Source organism: Manacus candei, unplaced genomic scaffold (assembly GCF_025592945.1).
Source record: "Manacus candei isolate 608988 ecotype Guabito, Panama unplaced genomic scaffold, ASM2559294v1 h1tg000037l, whole genome shotgun sequence".
Classification (NCBI taxonomy): Eukaryota; Metazoa; Chordata; class Aves; order Passeriformes; family Pipridae; genus Manacus; species Manacus candei.
Window position 1 is genome coordinate 3,465,173 of NW_026138085.1, and position 22,614 is coordinate 3,487,786.

The 22,614-nt window shown below is 38.7% G+C and overlaps 2 protein-coding genes across 3 annotated transcripts in view; one reads left to right on the forward strand and one right to left on the reverse strand.

The window, feature by feature from the left end:
• INSYN2B (inhibitory synaptic factor family member 2B) overlaps nt 1-2,985 on the forward strand; it is a 30,560-nt gene extending 27,575 nt beyond the window's left edge. Inside the window, exon 4 of one of the 2 annotated variants that reach the window (XM_051793718.1) lies at nt 1,100-1,181. In XM_051793718.1, coding sequence (XP_051649678.1) covers nt 1,100-1,106 — 7 coding nt within the window. In that variant the 3' untranslated portion in view covers nt 1,107-1,181. Of the gene's footprint in view, nt 1-1,094 lie in introns of both variants that reach the window. The other variant, XM_051793717.1, reaches the window with a different exon arrangement.
• DOCK2 (dedicator of cytokinesis 2) overlaps nt 1-22,614 on the reverse strand; it is a 165,264-nt gene that overhangs the window by 90,402 nt on the left and 52,248 nt on the right. Inside the window, exons 26-27 of the mRNA XM_051793680.1 lie at nt 14,967-15,115; nt 8,705-8,797 (exon numbers count right to left, since the gene is read on the reverse strand). Of these exons, the coding sequence (XP_051649640.1) occupies nt 8,705-8,797; nt 14,967-15,115 (242 nt within the window). The remainder of the gene's footprint in view (nt 1-8,704; nt 8,798-14,966; nt 15,116-22,614) is intronic.

The following is a 22,614-nucleotide window of genomic DNA, read 5'->3' on the forward strand; positions in this document are numbered from 1 at the left end:
CGATTTTATATCACTTTCTTCTACCTCTTTTATATTTATTATGTCTTGCTTCTTGTTCAGAGATCCTTCTCCAGCTTTTCTAAATCAGAATAATCCTACTGCTTTCTTTTTACCAGCTGAGTTGTATTATTTCATTAAAAACCCCCAAACACATGAATTATAAGCAAATGAGCTTCTAGTTAAGCTTGAAGTATTATTTAACAATTTTTATGGATTTCTATATACATAAAAATACTCACAAAAATAGTGTTTAAAACACACATATTTACTAACTTCACAGGTTTCTTCTAATCAGTGCCAAAATCAATTCAGGGCCTGAAGGAACGTCCCAAAAAATCCTGAGATTGTGCTTGGATTATGAAAAACACCACCTTTCTACTCTCCCCCTGCCTCCTAAAACCTCCCCAGCAGACACAGCTGATATGACCCACTCTCCTGGCCAGAAAAGATGCTTGAAATAAAGAAAATACAGTCCTGCTTAATCACTGTCCACACTGACACTTTTAACCTTACATTGATTTCTATGCACTCATCTGCTGTTATCTAATTAACATCCTGGCTCTCATTTGACATTAATAATAATTAGGGGTTTCAGTGGAGAAAATGAGTTCTACTTTCCTGTTAACTAACACCACTTATCTCAAAGACTTACATATTGGCTCACTTTCATAGATTTTTGCTCCTAGTCTGTCTCCTAGTGGGGGACATTCACATTTAACAGAGTTAAGTATGTGAGAGGTTTTAATTAATTCCAAGCATGTGACTGTTAGACTATGGTATCAAAACCTGACCTTTGAATAAAATACATTGAAAGGTCATTCTGGTCCATTTTCATTTTTTCTCCCTTAATTTTTCTCCCATTGTTTCAAGCAAAATGCTGGAGCTGTTAAGTCATATAAAGCAAAAGGTTTCCCTTAAAAAAAATTAGTAAATGAATTTATTGTCAAAGCAGAAACCAACACACCCTTGTGTTTTCATCATGTTTTGTTATTGAATAATGCCAAGTTATTCTGATGAGATAAACATCCTTTCCAGGTGTTTTTTAAAGAGGGAATTTCTCACTTACTAGCTTAAATCTCTTCATTTTTCCATAGTGTAGAATATGACTTCAGACAACAAGAAGGAAGATTTCACCAGATTTTGAAAACACTGGATAATGCAGAGCAAGATCCAGCTTCAGCTTCACCTCAGAAGCCGCCACCTGATCCTCCAGCTGCAGAGAAAAAGGAGTTAAGGAGGAAAACAAAAAAGATGAAAAGAAAATGCTTCTGGTGGATTTGACTTCCTTATGCCTCCTTTTATATTTCAAGACATCAGAACAGAAAGAGCTCGGGAGCACAGGCCTGAAATGTGCTATTACAAAACCACAAAGGTAAAGAATGTTTAATTAGGGTATCTGAAAAATCAAAATAATTGAATTTAGTTAAATCATCTCACTGAATAAAGGTGCATGAAGATACTATTTTCAAAAGAGAAATTGTTTCTTTCAAAAGGAAGCTCTCTCATTTTTTTTTCCAAGGACACTTTCATATGCTTTCTAAAGACCTTTTTTTTCAACTTTCCAAAAATAGCAAGGTTCAAACCTCTACTTTAAAAAAACCCAACATGGTAGATGAAGGTAAGCATGTCACACAGCCTTCATTTCCTCTTTATAAAAAACTTGGACTAAAACAGAAGAACTTCATTGATCTTTGAAGAAACCACACCACCAAGAACAAATTCAGGGAAACCTATGCTGCTCATAAAAGTCTCCCCTCAAAGGAGATAATCATCATTATTTCACGTCCCCACTGAAATATTTTTCTTGCTGTCATTCCTCTAATATTGAACAACAACAAAAAAGGAATTTTGGTTTAAGTTTCACTCTGCCCTTTTGTTTGTTCGTTATAAAAAGCCCCCATTCAGAAGTTTCAGCCACTCAAGAGATTCCTCTGGAAAGAACTTCGGAATCATAAACCAAGAGAAGCTCGTGGTAACCCTGGTTTAACCCTCTACTCAAGCAAGGTCAGGTTAAGTGAATTTGAGTATTGAGTCTCTGCAAAGACAAGAATCCCAAAGTCCTTGGGAGGGGCTGCTCCAGTTTTTATTCCCAACATCCAGTGTGAGCCTGGAGCCCGTCACACCTCGCCCTGTCCAAAAGCACCTTCAGGAAGAACAGGATGGAGAATAAGATGGAGAATGAGACCTCTCTCCTAAGTCTTCACCTCTTAAAGACTGAACAAACCCAATTTTCACTGCCTCTCTTCCCACGCTCCTGCTGCAGCCCACAGGCAGCTTGGCTCTCTGCCTCCAGTAATTTGATGTCTTTCCTCTACCTGGAAGCCTAAAACTGGACACAGTCCCTCAGATGTCATCACACAATTGCTGGATAAAGAGGAATGACTATTTTGGCTCCTGTCTTACTAAAGCACCTGCCCAGTCTGTCCTTTTAAGACTGTATCACTATATTAAAATATCCCAAGCTGTGGGGTTTTTTTGGCCTTAAGGTGTAAGTCGATACAAGAATATTTAATGAACTTATCCGTGTCACACAAACAATTACATATGCTGAAAAGATTTTATCAAGTGTCAGTACAGTGACTTCTTTCCTCCAAAAACAATGGATTTACCAGCCAGCACAGGGAATGCCAATGGAACCTAATTTTGGGCTGATTATACTATTATTTTACTCATGAGAACGTGGCCACCTTTCATACGGGGGGCAAAGGGGAAAAGGTTTCCCAAAGCAAGTTTAGTGGAATGTACTGCAGACCTTTTCTTAGTGACCCTGGTTCAGGGTATTCCAATAGATTAACCCCTGCATCCTATTTTTCTAAGTCATACTGTATTAATTGTGCAATGTTAATTTAAAATGTCTGTACATTTTTTGTACACTTCTCTGTTCCTTGAATACTTAGGGTTAATTACACATTTGAAAAACACATTAAAACCAATTTTGCACAGAAGAATTTTGTCTGGAAGAACTAATTTATTTTTTTTTAATAGAACTAGTCTTTTAGAAGAAAGTATGCAATATGTCACGGCTTAATTTATCAAAATTTGAGGGGACTGACACTTCTAAAAAACAATTCCATGTTAAGTTCAGCGAGTACATAAATGACAAGCACAAAATTATCATTATTGTAGAGGCTTTTCAGAAGGAAATTAATTTTTACCAGCAAAAAAATGGATTTAGTGAGACAGAAAAGCTCTTCAGTAATAGGCTGTGGGTACAACAAAGGTAAGAATTAAATTATTGCATCAGAACACATCACTATATTACACTCAAGTACTCTATAACTGATATAATGAAGGATTTATTAGTGTCTAAGTTATTCTTGTGTATTAAAATAGTATTTTAAGACTAATATTCTCTGTGGTAAAGGTATAACAATAAGCAGTACCAACAGGTGCAACAGTAGTAAAACCAGAAGTTTTTTTCTGCAATGAACTGATTTTTAATAATTTATTACATGAATGCAATCTTTTTGTCTTTGTTTTAGTTAATAAGCCCAAAAAATCCTCCTTTTAAACTATTTGACTTTGGGTTTGCACACATAATGCATGTGATGCCTTCACTGTATCTTGAAAGGATCCAGATGATTCGATTTAAACAAAGCCCAGCACTCAGGTTCACCACAGAGCACCAACCAAGTCCTGGGGTCAGGAAAACTCTGCAGGAACAGAGAGATTCACTTTGGTTTAAGAAAGTGCCACCAAAGGAAGCTGCAAATAAGGCTCTGAGTCTTTCTTACAGCCTGAAAAACTGAACTACACTGATATAAATGCTCACAGGATTTATAATTTAATGTCTGATGGACTTCAGAACTGCGGGCGATTTTTAATCCTTAATCTCTCAGTCAAAATTAGCTTCTGTCTTCCAGATTCTCAAACCGATTGTTTTTCAGTTCCCTCTCCCTCGGGAAAGTCTGGATTAGCCCCACAGGGATATGAAAATTCCCTTTTTTGCCATCTGCACCCACAGTAGGAGGGAAGCACTGCAGGGATCCGGGAATTGGCCCCTGAGCTCCTGCTGCTGCCACAGGAGAACAGTCATTTGTCTCTCTGCCTTCAGCTCTCAAACTCACCCCCTCCAAGGCATCTGTTTTCCTTGGGAGGGAACACGAAATTCCAGTGCTGCTAAAGCACTCTCCTTCAGGAAGGTTGTCCTGGAGTTCTCTATTTCAAGATTTCAGAACAACAAGGGAGATTTTTTGGGGTTTTTTTTTTGTCAGCAGGAGCAGCCAGAGTCAAATTCTGAAATATATGTCAGATCTAAACTCAGGGGTTATCTAAAACACAGACAGAGCTCCCTCATTCCTTTTCTTGAGGCTCTGATTACCGTGAGATGTTTTTATGAGGTTTCAGGAGTCAATTAATAACAAACAACATTTAAATTACAAAGGAAGCAAACAGCTGTTCTTTGGAAAAAGAAAAATTAATTGAAAACTAACAGGCATTTCGTGGAATCCCACAATAATTTCACTGAAAATAAAGCAAAAGTGCTGCAGAAGTAAATTATCCCTACCAAAGAAAAAGCATCGTGTTTTCACAATCAAACCACACCTACTAAATGCCAGGAGTTATTATCCCCAGTCTGTCACACACAAAAGGCTTTCTCCAGAAAACTTTAAAGGGAACATTGGAACAAAAGACTATTTGTCACAGCAAAAGGTAACAGTGGGGGGGTGTCATGGATGCATCAGCCAAGATCCATCAGCACAAAGGTAATTCTTGGTTGCTGGTTTGTTTAGATTTAACATAGGAATTTGTATATCCTAGCAACAAAATAGCTAAAATTTAAGAGCTTTGTAACACTTAATTGGAGAATCTTGGCTGTATAAAAATGTGATGTGTAAGAATTGTTTTCTCTCTTATTGTTCAATATTTTTAAAATAGTTTGGGAATTAATTATCAATTCTCATAAGAAATAAAAAATTACCAGAGACACGTCAGGCAATTTATGATGTCAAGATTGGAAAAGCAATAGAAACTGGGAGATGTTGAAAGATAAGAGAAGTGGCTACGAAAAACTTCTGTGATTTACAAAATGACAGTGTAATCCCTAAAACCACCTCCCAGAATAGGACAGAAATTTCAGGAATACAAATACATTATTAAGCAAAAATCAAGAAATACCCCCCAAAAAACCCACAAGTCAACGAGAAACAAACCACAGCTACCTGACAGCACTTGACTAAAACATATTGTGGGCCTTCTGCAAAATATGTATTTAAATGACAACTAAAACATGCTATTTATAAAACAGTGCACAGAACATGGTATATTCCAAAATTACTGTATTTGAAAGTGTTGTTTTATGGAGTCAACCTAACTTGCTTTAAAAATTAAGAATGTGTGGATAAAATACTGATTTCTCTCTCATATAACAACAGTTCATGTAGGGCTTCTGACAGTTTTTGGCACTACAGCTCTTTTGAAAAAAGCCACAATACTTAGTAGTCCTGCCAGCTTAGATACAAACCATCTTCCTAGGGAAATTTATTCTCTAATGAATGTTTTGTATATATTTAGGTCCTTTTATGTGATGTTATCTTTTGCAATAAAACGAGATGTTTTATTAGGTTTCAGGAGTCAATTAATAATAAAAAAGGTTTAGGTTACAAAGGAGGTGAACAGCTGTTCTTTGTAAAAAGAAAAATGAATGGAAAACTAGCAGGCATTTATGGAATCATTCTGCAGCTTTTCCAGGTAGAGCAAGGATTTAAATTGAAATACTGAACAAAACATCTGTAGCTTTTAGCTAGGCCATGAGTATATTTGAATATATGGGGTTCTCCAGCCACAGCAGCTCTCCAAAGAGTTCCCCTGGTCATTATTTCCCCACAGAGAAAGCTCTAGGGTAGCTTTGCTTAACAGAGCACACAGTTTTCTTTTTGGCAAAGTCTTCATGTGCACAACAGTGTATATAAATATTGTTTAAAAACCTCTCTGTGTGGCATAGCTACACTTATTTCATCGTGCTGAACTGAAACTGCGAGAAGAATGAAGTTTAGAAGTACTAAAGGATTTATGATATTTCTGTTTACCTAATCAAGCCAAGCCTGAAAACAAGTATTGTGTTCTCCGTGCTTTTATGTTTTACTTCCATAATTCCTGCAGGACTTCACTGCATCACAATGACCTTCAACTAAAAGTCTAAATTTTGTAAGATGTTCAAGATAAAGCTTGAATAGCCATATTCAGACAGCAAACTCGTCCCTTTTCACAAGTTTAGAAGCACTTCTACAGCTAGAAACAGTCAAGGTTTTATGGATTTTTAAGTGTGAAAACAACCAAGCAGCTGCTAAAACCTTCAAATTCTAAAGCAGCACAGTGAAGGCAAGAGTGGCACTTAAGTAAGTCTTCCCTGCAGCAGCTGCAAAGAGCCAAATTACTTTTCCACCACCACCACCACCTTCTCCTGAAGGGATTATTTACTTCTGAGCCCAGTAATTACACGAACACAGCACAGGCAGCCCCTTCCCTTTGCCTCCAACTGGCACTGGCAGCAAGAAGAGATCAAGGCAACTGGAACCCAAAATCCTTTTAATGCCTTCTCTGCCAACAAGAGAGAAGATTGTGAAAAGGACACCTGAATATGAAAATTAACCTGCTTACCCCTGCCAAAAAAAGTAAAAGCAACCTCAGGTGAATAAAATCCAGTAATCTATCCAGTGCAAGGTGTTTAAACGTGCAAGGAATTGCAGGTCTTGTATATTATCACCATTGTTTTTATCAGTATAACATAATATTAGCATTGCTTTTCACACTGTTTTCAAATTGTAGAAAATCACACTGCAGAAGATAATAAAAATACTTGCAGTATTCACAAAGGTAGTGACAGATTTAAGAAGCTAAAGAGTAACCTTGTGTTCTCCTGGAAATAACAGATTTGTTCCCATTTGAGATCTCTCATACCTGTATAACATCAGCTACATATTCTGACTGTAGCTATTCCACATGTCCCACCTGTACCTGCCAAGTTCATGATACATTCAGCAACTTGAGTTCATCTAAACATTCTGCAGGACATAATTCCCGACTATTTACTTAATTTTTAAAAAATTAACCATTCAGGCTTTCAGCAAGTTTGACCCTCTAAAAATGTTTTAAAGCAAACCTGAAAATTAACCCAGAGAACTAAAGCCAGTACGCAGAGCATGAAAAAAATAACTTATTTTGCCAGTTCTTTCTGAATGAAAAAGACTATTTTGTTCATTACAAACAATTTCTTCACATGTGAAAGGCTTCTCTGTCGAGAGGTGTTGCCTCAGCTGTAGGAAACTCAGTAGCTTATTGGAATTCTGCTGTGAAAAACCTTTAAAATGCCCGATAAACACACATGCATAGGTGCTTGTGAGCATAATTAGCATTCAGAAAACTGCATTTCAAAAGTCACATTGAATTTGTTCTTTTTAGGTTAAAGCAGCTGAAGAAGTTACAGTAGATGAGAGGGCAAAAAAAAACAAAAAAGAAACAGATTTTCCAAGCCATTTCAATTTACTGCAAGCAGCTTGTTTCCTAATGGTTTCCTAATGAGAAGGATCTTTTATGCAGGATCACTTCAGCTCTGTTCTGCTTCTTCCCGTGGTGTTTATGGGACCCAGAAACCCTCCTTAATAGATTGATTAAATCATCCATGACACTTTCCAGTGATACAGAAAACCTTTGCAAACACTGTTGGGAACTGAAGGGTTCACTGGTCTTCATTCCAGACCATTTGCTGTTGTGACCATGGATAAATGCCCGAGGGTTCCACACAAACAACAACAGACCAAGTCCTGACAAACAGCTGACAAAATTCTGTGACTTGCAGATGGACCAGCAGGGAGTTTGAAGCAACCACTGGCAAATATTTCCTTTGAAGAACTCAGTTATTAGGAGACTAATCGTTAGGAGACTCATGCTCTGGCTGGCAATGACCTAAAACTGGTATTTTGGTTTTCCAACAGAAATAACCAAGGAAACACAGCACAGTTCAAAAGACATCTAATGTACCTCGTGGTCAAAGCAATCAAGCCGATGCTCGTGGATTTTGCAGAATAGTGGAAATTCTTAAAGACAAACCATTAATATACATCTTCCCATCAGCACAGTCTGAAGGGCAAGCTCCAGAATTCCTGATGGAAACAGCTCTCTTACCTTCCCACAAATAGTCTAAATCTAGAGGAGTGCTCAGGAGATGTGCATTTAAATCAAAATAAATTGAAGGATCTGTCCTTGAATGTAACTCTTAAACCATGGAATGTCCCCCAGAAAGTCTCAGGTGTGTGCTCTGTGCCAGCACATCTCCAGGGATTTTTTCCATCTGCCAATTATTTATATAAATTATTTTGAACAGCTTTATGGTTTGGTTTGGTTTTTTTTTTTAAGTTTTACTCAGACAAATCCACTTTGGGTTAGTGGAAACGCTGTTCTCAATGTATTCAAGTGTGCCCTTTATGTAGATTCGTAAGACATTCTTCTTTTTGCAAATATCAATTAACTTCAGATTTATCATTTGTTCTTTTAAAGAACATACAAATCTCACAACTACACTTCAAAAGACACTACAGTGGCACAGCTGAGTGAAAAAAGAGCAAAGCTTGAGACCTTTTCTTTGAAATCAAAAAAAAAATTCAGAAACAAGGACTCCAAAAATGCTATATTTACTTTTTTTTTTTTTCAGGATAACTATAAAATGAGCTTCAAAGCATTGGAAACACATTAAAATATTACTCACAATTAAGGGATCTCGCCCCATTGTAATAACAGTTCTGTTCACTGTGCGTAACAACTGCACCATTATTTCTTGAATATGGTGATAAGTTGAAGCCTGTAAATGAAAAAAAAAAAAACACACAACAGAGTTTTGGTATTAAAACCACCTCTCTTTCAAAAGTAAGAAGAAACCAAATATTTCCATGTTGCCAGTTCAAGTTGTATGACATAACAACCCTATTGCAAGAGCAGCACTAATTCTTCTTGCTCACACTGCTCCTTAGTTGCAGCTATTTCAGTGGAATTCTCATTCCAAGGGGCACAGTCCAATTTCAGCCTCATCTACCCCACAACTGCTTTTTGTTTCCAGCAGTCACTTCCCATCCCTCACTCAGGGGACTCGTGTTCCCCAATAAGTGAATAGTCTGTAACTCAGCAGCAACACCCTGGTAACAGTTAATTAAAGCAAATTGTCAGCGCCCTCAGGGCAGTCAGGAGCTCAGGAATATTCCTGCAGTCATAAAGGGTATAGTTTTAAAGAATAAAGTCATCTTCATGTAACTGCAGCTCTAGGAGGGCACGAGCTGATCAGGGTCAGCTCTTCAGCCCCACTGCCCAAGTACTGCTCTTGTTGCCTGAAGGACTTTAGATTATTTATTTTAAAACACTGAGCAAATGGGAATAACCTTACCTTCACCAGTTTTACTGCCCTTACTCTGATCACTAGGCAGCTGGGGAAACCAGATTGCAACAAAGAAAGAAAAAGTCTAAAATTTCTAACAGAAAAAGCTAATTAGCTTGTACCAACAAGGCACCTATTTAATGTCAGGTACAGTTTGGAAAGAACACCACAGTCACAGAAGCCATGGGGAGTTCTTAATGGTTTAGGTGTCTGAGGTCCAATAACACCCCAGGAGAAACTGCTTCTGACTCTTTTTCCTCTGAGACATCCAATGTTTTCTCCCTTTTCTCTCCTGTTCTGATTAACCTGGATCAGGGTTAACACTTTGCAACAGGGACCTTCCTCACATCTGGCAGTTTATTTACTATTGCATTTAGTCCTGTTGTGTCCTCTGACTGTAACACACAAAAGCTTAAATGATTTCTCTGCTGTCACAGCATTTCAGAAGTCATTATATTCGATAAATGAACAAAGTATTCGCAGAATAATTTGTGATTGGTGTTTTCTTCCTTAAAGTTTCAGTTTCTCTGGTACAGTCCCAGATTTGTAACAAGACTTCACCTGACAGTGGCTGCACAGCAGACACATTTGTTGTTGTTGTTCTTACAATATTATTTACCACTATAATTAATATATATATATCTCAACAGACAAAACTTACAAACTCTGTAGCAGTGCTTTGCACAGGGAATTAATTAGTTCATTAGTTTCCTTTTTTTTTTTTAAATTCAGAGATCAGGGGCCATATAATTTAACTTCACTTGCACATTTCAGTATGTGCTACACCATTATTAGTAACAGTTCAGGCCATCACATAATGGGTTTGAACATTTAGCCGTGACTCCATTATTAAAGAGGAGCTCTACTCTGAATTCACACACAGCACATAACACACCTCTCCTGCAAGACTATTAGATATGCTCAAGCATGGAAAGGTTATTTTCTGCTAGACCTTTGAATTTTCAGAGAAACATTAGCAAATGAATTAAAATGGTTCCTTTATGAAACTGAGACTCCCTTTCTTCTTGAAAATCTAAGAAACAATTAGGCATTTAATACTGACATTCCTAAATTAACAAAAAGTGTTTTCACACGTTGTCTATACAGAGGATTTCAGCTTTTATCTTCCAGTTTCTAGCTTCAGAGCAAAGTCTAAAAAACCACTGCAATATCTGCTTTCTTGGATCATATTTCTCTTCAGAAGGATGACTTGGGGAAACCTACCATCAATTGGCTTCAGCTCGTTTGAATAAACATAACTTTTTTTGCAGAAGTTAATTAACAACTTGTACCGTATATAAATGCTCCCTTGGAAAACAGGAATTGTGCTATTCCATTTAATGAAGTATGGCCTTCAAATACGCGTGCTTGTCTTCCCTGGTGAAAAGGATTTGCTGGGTGACCCAGGCAGGGAACAATCAGAGCTCACACGTGTCAGCAGTGGGGAGTGTTCTCCCAGAGCTCATTGTTGGGGTGGGTGGCACATTTAATAGAAAATCCAAACCAAATCAAATTTCACTCTTCGTAAAAAATACGTGTGCAGGGTAACAGCTACTGTTTGGTTTAGCTTTCATCTTCTGTGTAAGATTCTAACAGGGCTGGGACAAAAGCAAGAGCAATTCCATTGTCTCAGAGTCAAGCATGCACTTCAGATCCCGCTGGAATGCTCTTTTGTTTGGATGGGGCACACAAGGAGTACCTGAATGGCTCCTTTGGAACTGCAGTATTATACAACCTGTACTTGAGACACCTCTTCAGTGTATTCATTTCAGCTCTCCCAGCTGTGTCCTCTCCCAAACTCTTGCCCAGCTCTACCCTCCTCCCTACAGGGGGCAGAGGGAGAAACAGAGAAAGCCTTGACGCTGCTCAGCAGTAATTTAAACTTTAATTGCTCCATCATCAACACTGTTTCAGTCACAAGTCTAAAACACAGCACTGTGTGGGCTGCCACAGAGGAAAATAACTCCATACAGACCAGACTCTATAACTCTATACAGACAGTGTGTTCACTCCCTGGTGCACCCAGTTCTATGACTTCACATTCCCTCTCTGACATATGTACAAATAAAGGCACATGTAAAAGGATAATGATTTTTTTTAAAATCATAATTCATAATCATGCATCGATCTGACTGAAAAGTGTTTGCAGAAGATCTTAAGGTAACTGGCCCTAAAAGAACATGCAGGTTTTCCCTGACTACATTCCTTGGAAATTCTCTTTTGCTAAAGTTTTAAGATCTGCCATAAGTCGGGCAAATGCTTTAAAAAATTCTGTACAATTCTAAAAGGCTTCCAGGCTTGTTTGCTTGTTTGCTAAACAGCTTAAAATGCAATTGCTGCCAGTTACTGACTCGGTGCACAGAACAGGAGAAGGTTCTTCATCTCTCTTGCACTTACAGTCTCAACCAAGATTTTACTTTAGATTCCAAGAGAAAGCATTTACCATTCCATTTCATTGTGTAAGCACTATAAATAAGAACTTGTTCTGATACAGTAAGCATTAAGCCATAGGAGGTATGTCAGATTAGAGGCAAAGTCTCCTTTTGAAGGACTGTCAGATTGTACATGTCAAAGCTGCAAAGAGGGAAAAGGGAACAGGTTTTAACTAAAACAGAAACAAAAAGCCACTGATTTCACCCCGACTTTCATCAATGACTTAATTGCAGTTCTGATTTAACTGTATTTTACAGGTGCTTGAAGCACAATCTCAAGCTACAAAGTTAATTTCAGACATGATTCAGTCAAAACAATGCCATCTATATCCAAAAGTTGTTTGCTGTAGAGGAAATTTAAAATCAAACATAATATCTCACTGAGATGCCCAACAATGATTGTCTATTCATATAAATAAAGTCCTTAACATAAAGCAATGTTTTTAACAACATCCTTGCTACCTGCAGAACCAGCAGCCAGGCAGTAGCTGAGTAAAACAGTGTTTGAACACAAGAGTCTGATGGTTCACAAGTTCCCACTTGCCAAAGGATGTGAAGCAAAACAGCAGAGCAGAGCTGGTAACATGAAAAAATCTCTTTTTCTTTGATAAAGGAAATGCACTCTTCAAAAAGTCTGTGAGAGCTTCAAAGATCACTTCAGAGTATAGATTTTGATCACATGGAACACAAAACAACTATTGCTGCTTCTTCCCTGTCCTTTGTGAACATTCTATTTCTGGTGATTTTCACCAAATATATCAAACCCAAAAGTATCAAAGTTAAGTAGACAAAAAGTTTTCAATGCTGATCCAAAATCAGATTTCCCTACTGAGATTGAAATAGCAGAAGAAGTAAAGACAAGATGTTGCTGCTATCAATATTGTAAAGTGATTCTGCTGCTAAAGCCTGAAGTTTCCTCCCCCAGCAGGTCACATCATTCATTTTCCTAGAAAGAGGTTGAGAGCTACAGGAAATGAGCTGTTGAATAGAAAATTGCCTTCATCTCAAGGTTGAAGTGCAATCCCATATGAAAAAATCTGGTTAATTGCCAAAGCAATTCTCTCTATCTAGATCACACTGAAAAAAGGCATTCTGAAGGACACTGCCTAAACAATAACCTGACCATGAAATGAACCTTTTCCATTTGCCTACAGGTCACAAAGTATAGCCTTGAAACAAGATTTCTCACTTCAGCTGGAAAGTTACACTCCAGAGAAATCTGCCCTGGCTCTCAGGGACAAATGACTGTGTGATGTCTCAGATATTGCTGTACTGAAGGTGTTCCCTCCTTTTGCTCTTTTTTTCCTCCTTCAGATATGTCATCTCCAAAGCAGATTTTTAGTACTGAAGGAGGATCAGCATTCAGCTAAAAAATGAGACCATGACCCAGAGATTCTCTGTTGAGGAGGGGGGAAAAAAAACTGCTGGTGAGAGTCCCACATTCGCTGTTGTAGCTACAAAACCCACTCTTACATATGATATGTACTTCAATATATTCTAAAATCCATAGTGCCTCTGATCAGCAGTTGTACTGCCAGAAGGCATGACAGGGTGTGCTCTTTTTGCAACAGAAGCATCTGGTTTTTTTGTTGATGTCCCAGCTATTCTGTGATGTTTCTGATACTCAGGAGTGTGATGCCTGCAGAGGGTTTGGCATATCCTGGTACCACTGCTGGATTTAGAATCCACCCAAGGGACTTTTCTCCTTGAATCAGAAATCCATCAGTATTTACTGCAAACACAAAGAGCTGGTAACTGCCACCCAAACATCTCACAGGGAACCTCCAGTTTACCTTCTTTAAAAGAAACTATTGAACCATTTGAACAAATGTCAATGTATTTGGGGGTTTTTTAAATGCATCTATTTTAACTTCTCAGCCATTCCTCTGCTGTTCTGCCCAATGTTCTCACCAACATGAGCTACAAACCCATACTGTCAGTAGGCCCTCATGAGCCTTTGACATGTTATTGTAGACAGCAACTCTCAAGTTTGAAAATAAACTTAATTTATGTGGTACATATGTAGAAAGTATCACACCATCTTGCTTCGTGACTGTGTTTTGCCTTTTGAAGGATACAGAAACAAAACCTGTTGCTTTACATTACAGCCTTATGAGCTGATAACTTCAATTTTTGCCCTATCCTGTTTCCAGCATTTCTCTGAAGAACTCCATTGCAAATTCAAATGTTCTTCATATATTCAAATGTTCTTTAATGCCTCTTTAGTACCATCTTGTATTGATCCCTCCCCAAGTGCTTACATCTAAAATAATGAGGAAAATAGCTCATGATACACGTGGAAAGATTTCCCTGTGCAAACAGATGAAAGCAAGAAAATTGCTGTAATGATTTCATTACTAGGAAAAGACCCAAGAATCCACAGTGAAAAACTTCTAAAATGACAACTTGACTTTATCCAGAGTCTGTAAATTTTGAACACATGTATCAGAAAAGTATAGTTGAGAAAAAATCAGCAGGTATTCACAGGAGAAATTACAACTTTCTTAATGTAATTAATTGTTAGGTTTTCTCAGAATAAATTCCTCAGATTATTGAGAAACTTCTTTGAATAACCTGCTGCTCATTAAAAAGTGAGGAACCGAAAAATCAATTCAATATTCTCTGAAATGAGAAAAAAGTAACAACCCAGATCACAATTTCTGCAGTGTCCCAAAATTTCGGGAGCCTGAGAAAGAAACTACAGACTCCAAGTGTAATATAGCAAAAAATAATCTGTTTTACCCAGACAGTTTGGAAGTTGAAACCACACCTACAACATCTATACAGGGAAAAGCCTTTGTTTCAGAAACTACAAGAGTTTTTTCTAAAAGAAACACAGTGAAATTTGAAGTTTATTCTGAATAATTAGAATAATCACAAAACCATCAAATAATTTGGGTTGGAAGGGACCTTGAAAGGTCACCTAATTCAGCCCTCTGTGATGAGCAGGGACATCTTCAACTCCACTGGGTTTCTCAGATTTCAGTACTTCACCTTTCAAACCTCAACTGCCCTTTAATTTTAAGTTTATGAAAAATAGGAGGAAAGTTCAATTTGCCACTGACTTGTATTAAAAATTTAAATGAGATTAATCATCATCAATAATTTACCACCTAATCAGCTCAGGCTTACTACAGACTTGGGGCATCTCCATCACCATCAATACTCACAGGGTCCTGGCAGCTCAGAACCTCCAGGATGCTGTTGAGTAGTTCAACACAGTGCTTCTTCTCTTGGACCTGGAGCTGCTGATCATCCTTCTGTTCCAGTAATTCCTTCAGCTCTTTTGTAATCACAGGGAGCAGAATGTCCCTGCATTCTGAAAGAAAGCAAATTACCTTAAGAACAAACGTAAATCAAATATTACTTGCAAGCAAACCCTCCTCCAAACAGGGAAACTCAGTGTGCTTTAACAACTACAGTCCCTTCCAGTTGTGGATTTTCCAGTTGTGTCTCAGGAATACTCCTAAATTTGAGTGATATTTTCCTAAGTCAACAGTATGTCTCATGTATCAAACCCACAACTTCCTGATAAAGATACTCTGTTTCAGTTAAATTCTGAAGGCTGTTCAGCTTATCTCGAACACTCGGGGGCAAATTATTCACTTGTACCCAGAGCACCTGCAAATAAGCTGTGCTTAAGTAGTGACAGGATTTTAATGTAAGAAAAATACTAATTATTCTTTCTGAAAACAAGACACGAACAGCAACAGAACTGTTGTGTGTCCATCATTTTGAAACACACCTTCTAAAGGCACATAAAAGAACGCAGACAGGGAAAAGACTCTCATGAAAGGCCCACCAGGCCTATGAGACCAAAAGCTGTGCATACATTCATTCTTATTTAAGGAAGCTGACAAATATTAAGTTACATTCCAATCTCACATATACATTGACTTTTAAAGATAGAGACACTTACAGGAATGACTTTAATGAAGGCAATGTCTGTCTAGGAATAAAAATACAGCAGATTTCTGTTCTAATTTCATTGATACATGTCACTGAGTGATTTAAGTATTAACTTGTTTGTACAGTGCTATATAATTACAGAGAGTACAGCACAACAGTGTGAATAATGCTGAGTAGATGCTTCAAAGACTTGTTATATTTATGAAAAAATAACCTGTGTATAAAACAGAGCTAAATATGGCTTCAAAGGCTCCACCTCAGAATAATATTTGTTTAGAACTCCAGCAGCATTCCCATCACAGCCAGGGAGCTGAAGGTCTTATGGATTTCTCCTCAACCAATTCCTCAGTGCTAAAAATTCTTGTCTGTCTGTCTCAGGGAAAATAATTACATCACCAATTGGATACTATTTTGTATCAATACCACACGTCACGGTTTCTGAAAAAATAATAGGACAAAACCAGAAAGCCTCTTAATTACTGCAAATCTTTTTTTAAAGAATGATTTAGAGCACCTCTACCTGGACATACAGTGATAGTTGATAAGTGCAGCATGAGAGGTGGTGATACTGTATCCAATGTGATTTAAAACAAGCCAGGGGCTCAGAATCCCCCCAGAATAAGGGTGCTGGTACAGGAAGAGAAGAGGGTAAGAAAGAAAGAATGGAAAGTAGATTATAAATGTCTGAATTTTGCAGATGAAGCAACAGAAGCTGTCCTTGCAGATTATTCTTATTTCAAGTAACAGCTCCAAGCCACAGGAACCAGGAGCTTTTAATCACAGCTAAGGAGCAGCATCATTCCTCGCCTCAGAAATTATCTGTACTCTTGGTAATGATTTCCACAGCATTATTCCAAGCTACAAGAGAAATCTGATGCAATGACTAAATTACAAACTCACTTGTAAAGCAGCAGTTAAAGAACACATATCAACACAAGACCTGCTTGAAGAGCAGCATAAAAATGAATTTCACACAGCTTACATTTCCTTTATGTGACTATTCCTGCACACAGACACTTCCTGCACTTTATGCAGCCCACAGATACCCCTCTGATTCTTTCTTGATTTGCTCATGTGAACCACTTCTAACAACTAATTGTAAATGCAATAATTGCAGTGCTATTAGCTCGTTGAGCGAAAACTAAACCAAAGAAACATCAGTAACAATGTTAAAAGTTAGATACAATACCTTAAAAACTTGCTGAAATGTGATAGCACTTCTTTTAATAAAGGGTTTGCATATTCAGTCAACAAATAAGTACAAGTTGTGCATTAGATAATTACCTCCCTGCTTTTGAAAAAGCGAGAAACAAACTTTAATTCTATTTTCACTGCAGTCTGTGGAAATTGTCCTTCACAGTCAAGGGTTGTTCAGGGGGGGAAACAGTTCCTGGTATGATCACTTCAGGATTCATTCATCAAGATTCTGGCCACTCCAAAAACATATAAGATACAGTAAGATATATTGTGGACATAACATGTGCTAAGCAAATTCCATTTCATGGTTGTTATGAGAAAGACCACAAGTGTCTTAGTCTGTTACTGAAAGATGGCCCACATTTAACACATTTTAAAGTTGGATGGAAAAAAAAAAGATGGACTCACAATCCAAACAAGCAGTTCAGGCTGGATGTAAAGAAAAACCTCTTTCTTACAAGGACATTCAGGCTGCAGAACTAACAGGTTGCACAATCTCTATATTTGAGAGGTTTTCAAGACCCAACTGGAGCAACCTGGTCTGACCAGGTTGAACAAGCAGAACATAGTAACCAGCTACTCATAGCAAGTACCATGACACAGCTAGAAATTTAAAGGAGACTGTGAGATTTTGAATCTCTGGATAATGAATAGTGACTGTCAGAATGCTGGGAACAAAGATACCTCTCTCTATATATGCCTGTATATGTAAATCAGGACATTTTTAGGGCTTGTCATTTTTCTATCCATAGGATCCAACATCAAGGTTTGCTGTATCAGGAGAGATGATATCAAACTCATTACTCTAAAGACAGATAGGATAAACCTGCTTCTTATCATCTTAATCTATAGCACTTGCACAGCATCACTAGAGAGGCATAAAAACTGTTTCACATGTATTAAACATGTATGAAAATGCACCTGTATGAAAAAAACACGATTTCTCTTCTCTGACACCCCCATCTCTGTGTTCCTTTCCAGATTCCCTGACTGTGTGCAAGATATGCTGAAGGAATGATTTATCACAGCCTAAACCCCCATCTTTCCTGTAGCACTGTGGATTCAGTGCACTAACCAAACAAACCTGTCTGTAGTTATACCTATGTCTACATATGGCAACATTTTATGTCACAAATTCTCTACTCTAAACCTGCTGTGAATAAACTACACTTTTTATAAGGCTGCAAAACTATTACTCCAACAATCTGCAGCAGACACAGTAACAGCTACACATAAATCCAACGTGAAGAATCCAACACACTCAACCTTTAACTAACCTGCAGTGATATGTGGGAATACAGATTCCAAACCAAGAGCATGTCAGAAAATCAGCTGGTAACTCTTTTCCCATGGCTACCATTCTTAAAAAACAGTGCCCTTGAACACATTTCCACTTCAAACAAACATCAGTAGGGTGTGCTGCGCTAACAGCAAAGTTCAAAGTCACATCAAATTATGTGACATCTCAGCCACTCTTCACCTCTCACAGAGGATGGAATGTTATATGCACTTAACCAGTTTCACATCTGCCAGGATAAACATACTTACTGCTCTCACTCCTCCAAAATAAGATCCAGCTCAATTTTCAAGCTGTTAAGATGTCCCTTTGAACTCCCTGACAGCTAGCAAATATAAAAATTCCCTTTGGATAGCTTTTAAAGTTACAGGAAGCAATTGGATAATAAAACCCTCTACTCAACGAGCTTTATTTCAAAGGCAAAGGAAGAGAGTAGACTGAGCAAAGTCATTGATCAGGAGAAATCCTGTATTTTAGCTACAGTCCATTTTAAACTTATACTCATATGGAAAATAAAAACTGAGGTTCTCAAGGTAGGTATTCTGGGTATAGTAATCACTAAATTCCACCTGACTTCACATGCCAGTGATACTCATTTGATCAATAATCAGGAAGCAGAGAAGAGATCATGAGTTACAAGTTGTGCTGGACACACCTTAAAGAGGAGTGGGAGAAAACTTCACTGAATTTAAAACTGCTCCATACCAGGGTTCAGAGGCCACTTAAAACTTGCTACCAAAATACAAAATACCAAATGCCTGCTGTTGTCTATAACTTATTAACCCCCTCCCAAACATACATTTTGGTGAAAGAATTAAGTCCTTGATATAATTTATCTTCTGCATAAAGCCATTCCACAATTCTTAAACATGAGGAAAACTGGGCTTCTTGCACAGACCAAATTTTCCCACTGTGCTGAGGGAAAGGGAACAGCTGAGGCAGAAGGTACAATTGATTTCCTCCAGTTTTAAGAGCTAATTGCTCTGCAAGCTTCAGTACTCCCAGTTGTACGTGGCAATACAAATTAAAATTTGATCCATATTGGATACATACAGAATCTATTAAAAGGACTTAACATATGCAGCTGGTCAATTATTTACAGTGCTTTTTCAGATGTGAACAGTGTTGAAGTATCAAGCTACATGGAAATTCAGAGGTTGTTTAACTAGCCTTAGCTTGTTAACCTGCCATTGATATTAATATGATAAAGATCAACATATTTTAATAATCAAATTTTGCTTTTTTTAATGTTAAATTGTTTGGTTAAAAACAAGGTTATATGACTGTATCTTGTGACTGGTTGCTAGATGAACTCAGCTTGTTAGTTAACACAGGAGAATTACTTAATTTTGTACTGTACTTCTAGGACACCTCATAAATAGAACACAAAAATTAACTGGGTTTTATAAGATCCCTACCAGTTAAAGTCATCCCATGTGAGGATGCAATAATTCCAAGAGGTTCTGAAGAACATATAGAATCAAAGCAACTGAAAAAGACCAGTATTTATAGCAGTGTCTATATTATGTATATATATATATTTATAGCAGTATTTATAGTATGAATATATACATATACACACCAGTATTAAGCTCTGGTCTCAGCCTGAGCCTGCAGGTGGACTAGAGCAAACATAAACCTGTAGTCATGCCTTTGCACCTTTGAAACTTCAGCTAAAACTATCTCAATAGCACATTATCCAAAATATGAAAGCCTTCTATCATACTGGGACAAAAAAATGTTTATTGAATCAGTACATAAATTCCAGATTATGATACTAAGGTGTCATTGCACGAGTTAAGCAAGCAGAACGAGCAAAGTGCTTATTTGGCCATCAGCAATACACTGAGTTAGAAAAAGAGAAACACAGGAAAAGCACGGAAGTCAAAGTAAAACTTTATGTTGCAGTATTTGATGATCTGGACTCCTCACTGAATGCACCCTCAGCAAGTCTGCAGGCAACACTAAATTGGGCAGGAATGCTGACCTGCCTGAGGGCAGGAAGGCTCTGCAGAGGGGACTGGACAGGCTGGATTGATGGGCTGAGGCCAACTGGAAGAGGCTCATTAAGGTGAAGCGCCAGGTCCTGAGCTCCAGGCTTGGGGCAAGGTGTCTGGAAAACTGCCAGGTACAAAAAGGCCTTGGGAGTGCTGGTGACAGCAGCTGGACATGGGCCAGGTGGGCAAGGAGGCAAATGGCCCCTGGCTGGGGTCAGGAACTGTGTGGCAGCAGGAGCAGGGCAGTGACTGTCCCCCCGTGCTGGCACTGCTGAGGCACCTCCAGTGCTGCTGGGACCAGTTCTGGGCCCCTCACTAGAAAAGGGACACTGAGGGGCTGGAGTGTGGCTGGAGAAGGGAACGGAGCTGGGAAAGGGGCTGGAGCACAAGTGTGATGGGGAGCAGCTGAGGGGGCTCAGCCTGGACAAAAGGAGGCTCAGAGGGGACCTTCTCACCCACTTCAGCTCCCTGCCAGGCTGTAGAGAGGGGGGTGTTGCTCCCTTCTCTCCAGTAGCAATCAATAAGACAAGCAGAAGCTGTCTCAGGGGTTTTCAGGCACTGGAACAGGCTGCCCAGGGCAGTGGTGGAATCACCATTCCCAGAGGCATTTAAAAGATGTGGATGTGGCACTGAGTGGCAGATTTTGCAGTGTTAGGTTTACAGCTGGACTCAATCTTAAGAGTCTTTTCCAGCCTCAACAATTCAATAAGTCTATGATTAAGCAATTCTCATCTCCACAGCTCCTCCCACACCCCAGGAAAGCTCAAGCCAGACGAGGGAGAGACATGGAGGGGGTCAGATGCATATTTAAGTATTAGCTGCTTCCTTTACTGCTTGATAAATGATGGGAGAACATTGCCAACAACATTTGTTCTTCCTTAATGTTCAAAAGCATGAAAAAAACCCAACTGTTCTGACTGGCTTTTTTATTTCTAGATGCTCTAAACTTTATTTGAGCACCTAAAACACCAGCATACAGTTTGAGCACCTTGCATTTCCTTCATCAAGGTCTGTCATAAGAGATAGTACTATACATATTTATCAACCTCAAATTCCAACACACTTCTGGGATAAGTTCCCTGGCAGCACCTTCCTCAATAAGGACAGGTAGATTCATTCTCTAAGATTTAGCATTTATATGGTTTTTTTTTATTTTGGGTTTGGTTGGGGTTTTTTAACCCCCCTATTCACCTGATTCTCCTTCAGGAGATATCTAATGATTTCTTATGTACCAGGTAAGTGAGAATCACACTCTTAAGTCATTAATGCAATAATGTCATTAAAAAGACATTTGGGTCTCCTTCAGCAAAAACCACAGACGGGCTTCATTCCTGACTGCTCCGTGTGTGCAGCCAAAATGGTAATAAAGATTTAACACCACTTTTGTCTCCCTTAGGAAACACTGCTCTTGATTCCCTGGCTTGCCTGTAGTCATATCCATCTGTTAGGATGGCTTCATGCCCACTTAAAAACTGGCATGCCAGTTTAATAAGGACATAGGTGTCATCTGAGCACAGATTTAGAACAAAGCCTTAGAATAAAGCCAGTGAACAACATTCTTTCAATGAGGAGAGACTTCTGATGGTAGTCAGTGCTCAATTAAAGCACTGAGCTTCTTCACAAAGGACATCTGTTCACAACTGCAGTGATCTTTCTATCACAAGTCTTCCCTCTTCATTACTTGCCATTTATCTGTTTGCTGGGAGCCCAAAATTGATGAATTTAAAATATTTTTAACACGTTGCTAAATCTAAATTCCAATTTCACAGTTTAGATCAGAGCCTCAGAAAGGGAAGGTACCCCAGGTCACCTGCAGACTCTGACAGCACTGTCAGATGCAAATCCTTTTGGCCTCCTGGAAGTTACTTTTAACATACAGGAAGGAGAAGCACAGACCCCTTGCTGGCTGTTCATGGTTCAGCAGCTGAGGCAGGACACAGGTCCAGCATGAACACTCACAGCACCTCCCTGCAACCAGGCACAGCCTTGGGAACACCTTGAGGCTGCCAGGTGGGTTGATCTCCAAGTTTCTCCACTCCTCGTGGGAGCTGAGTGCTGCCAGGGATTCCAAGGCAGCCAGAACTCCAACCCTACCACTGCTGGAGCCAGAAGAGCCTTTTCAGCATTCAGTGCCTTTTGCAGCTTGCAGTCCTTGCAGCTGCCAGCCTGGAACACAGGCTTGTCAGCACATCCTCCCTGGCACACTCAGATCTTTAAGGTCCTTTCCAAGCCAGGCTATTCCATGTTTCTATGAATATTGATGAATTCCAACTTGCAAGCTTCCACATTTCGGTTAATTCACACACAATATGTGTCCTATCAACTGCTGTAATATGTCTTTGTTCTCTCTTTTCTACTGGAAGTATTTGTAAGCTGAGTTTTACATGTACTTTTAGAAGTTTGTTGTTAAAACTAGTT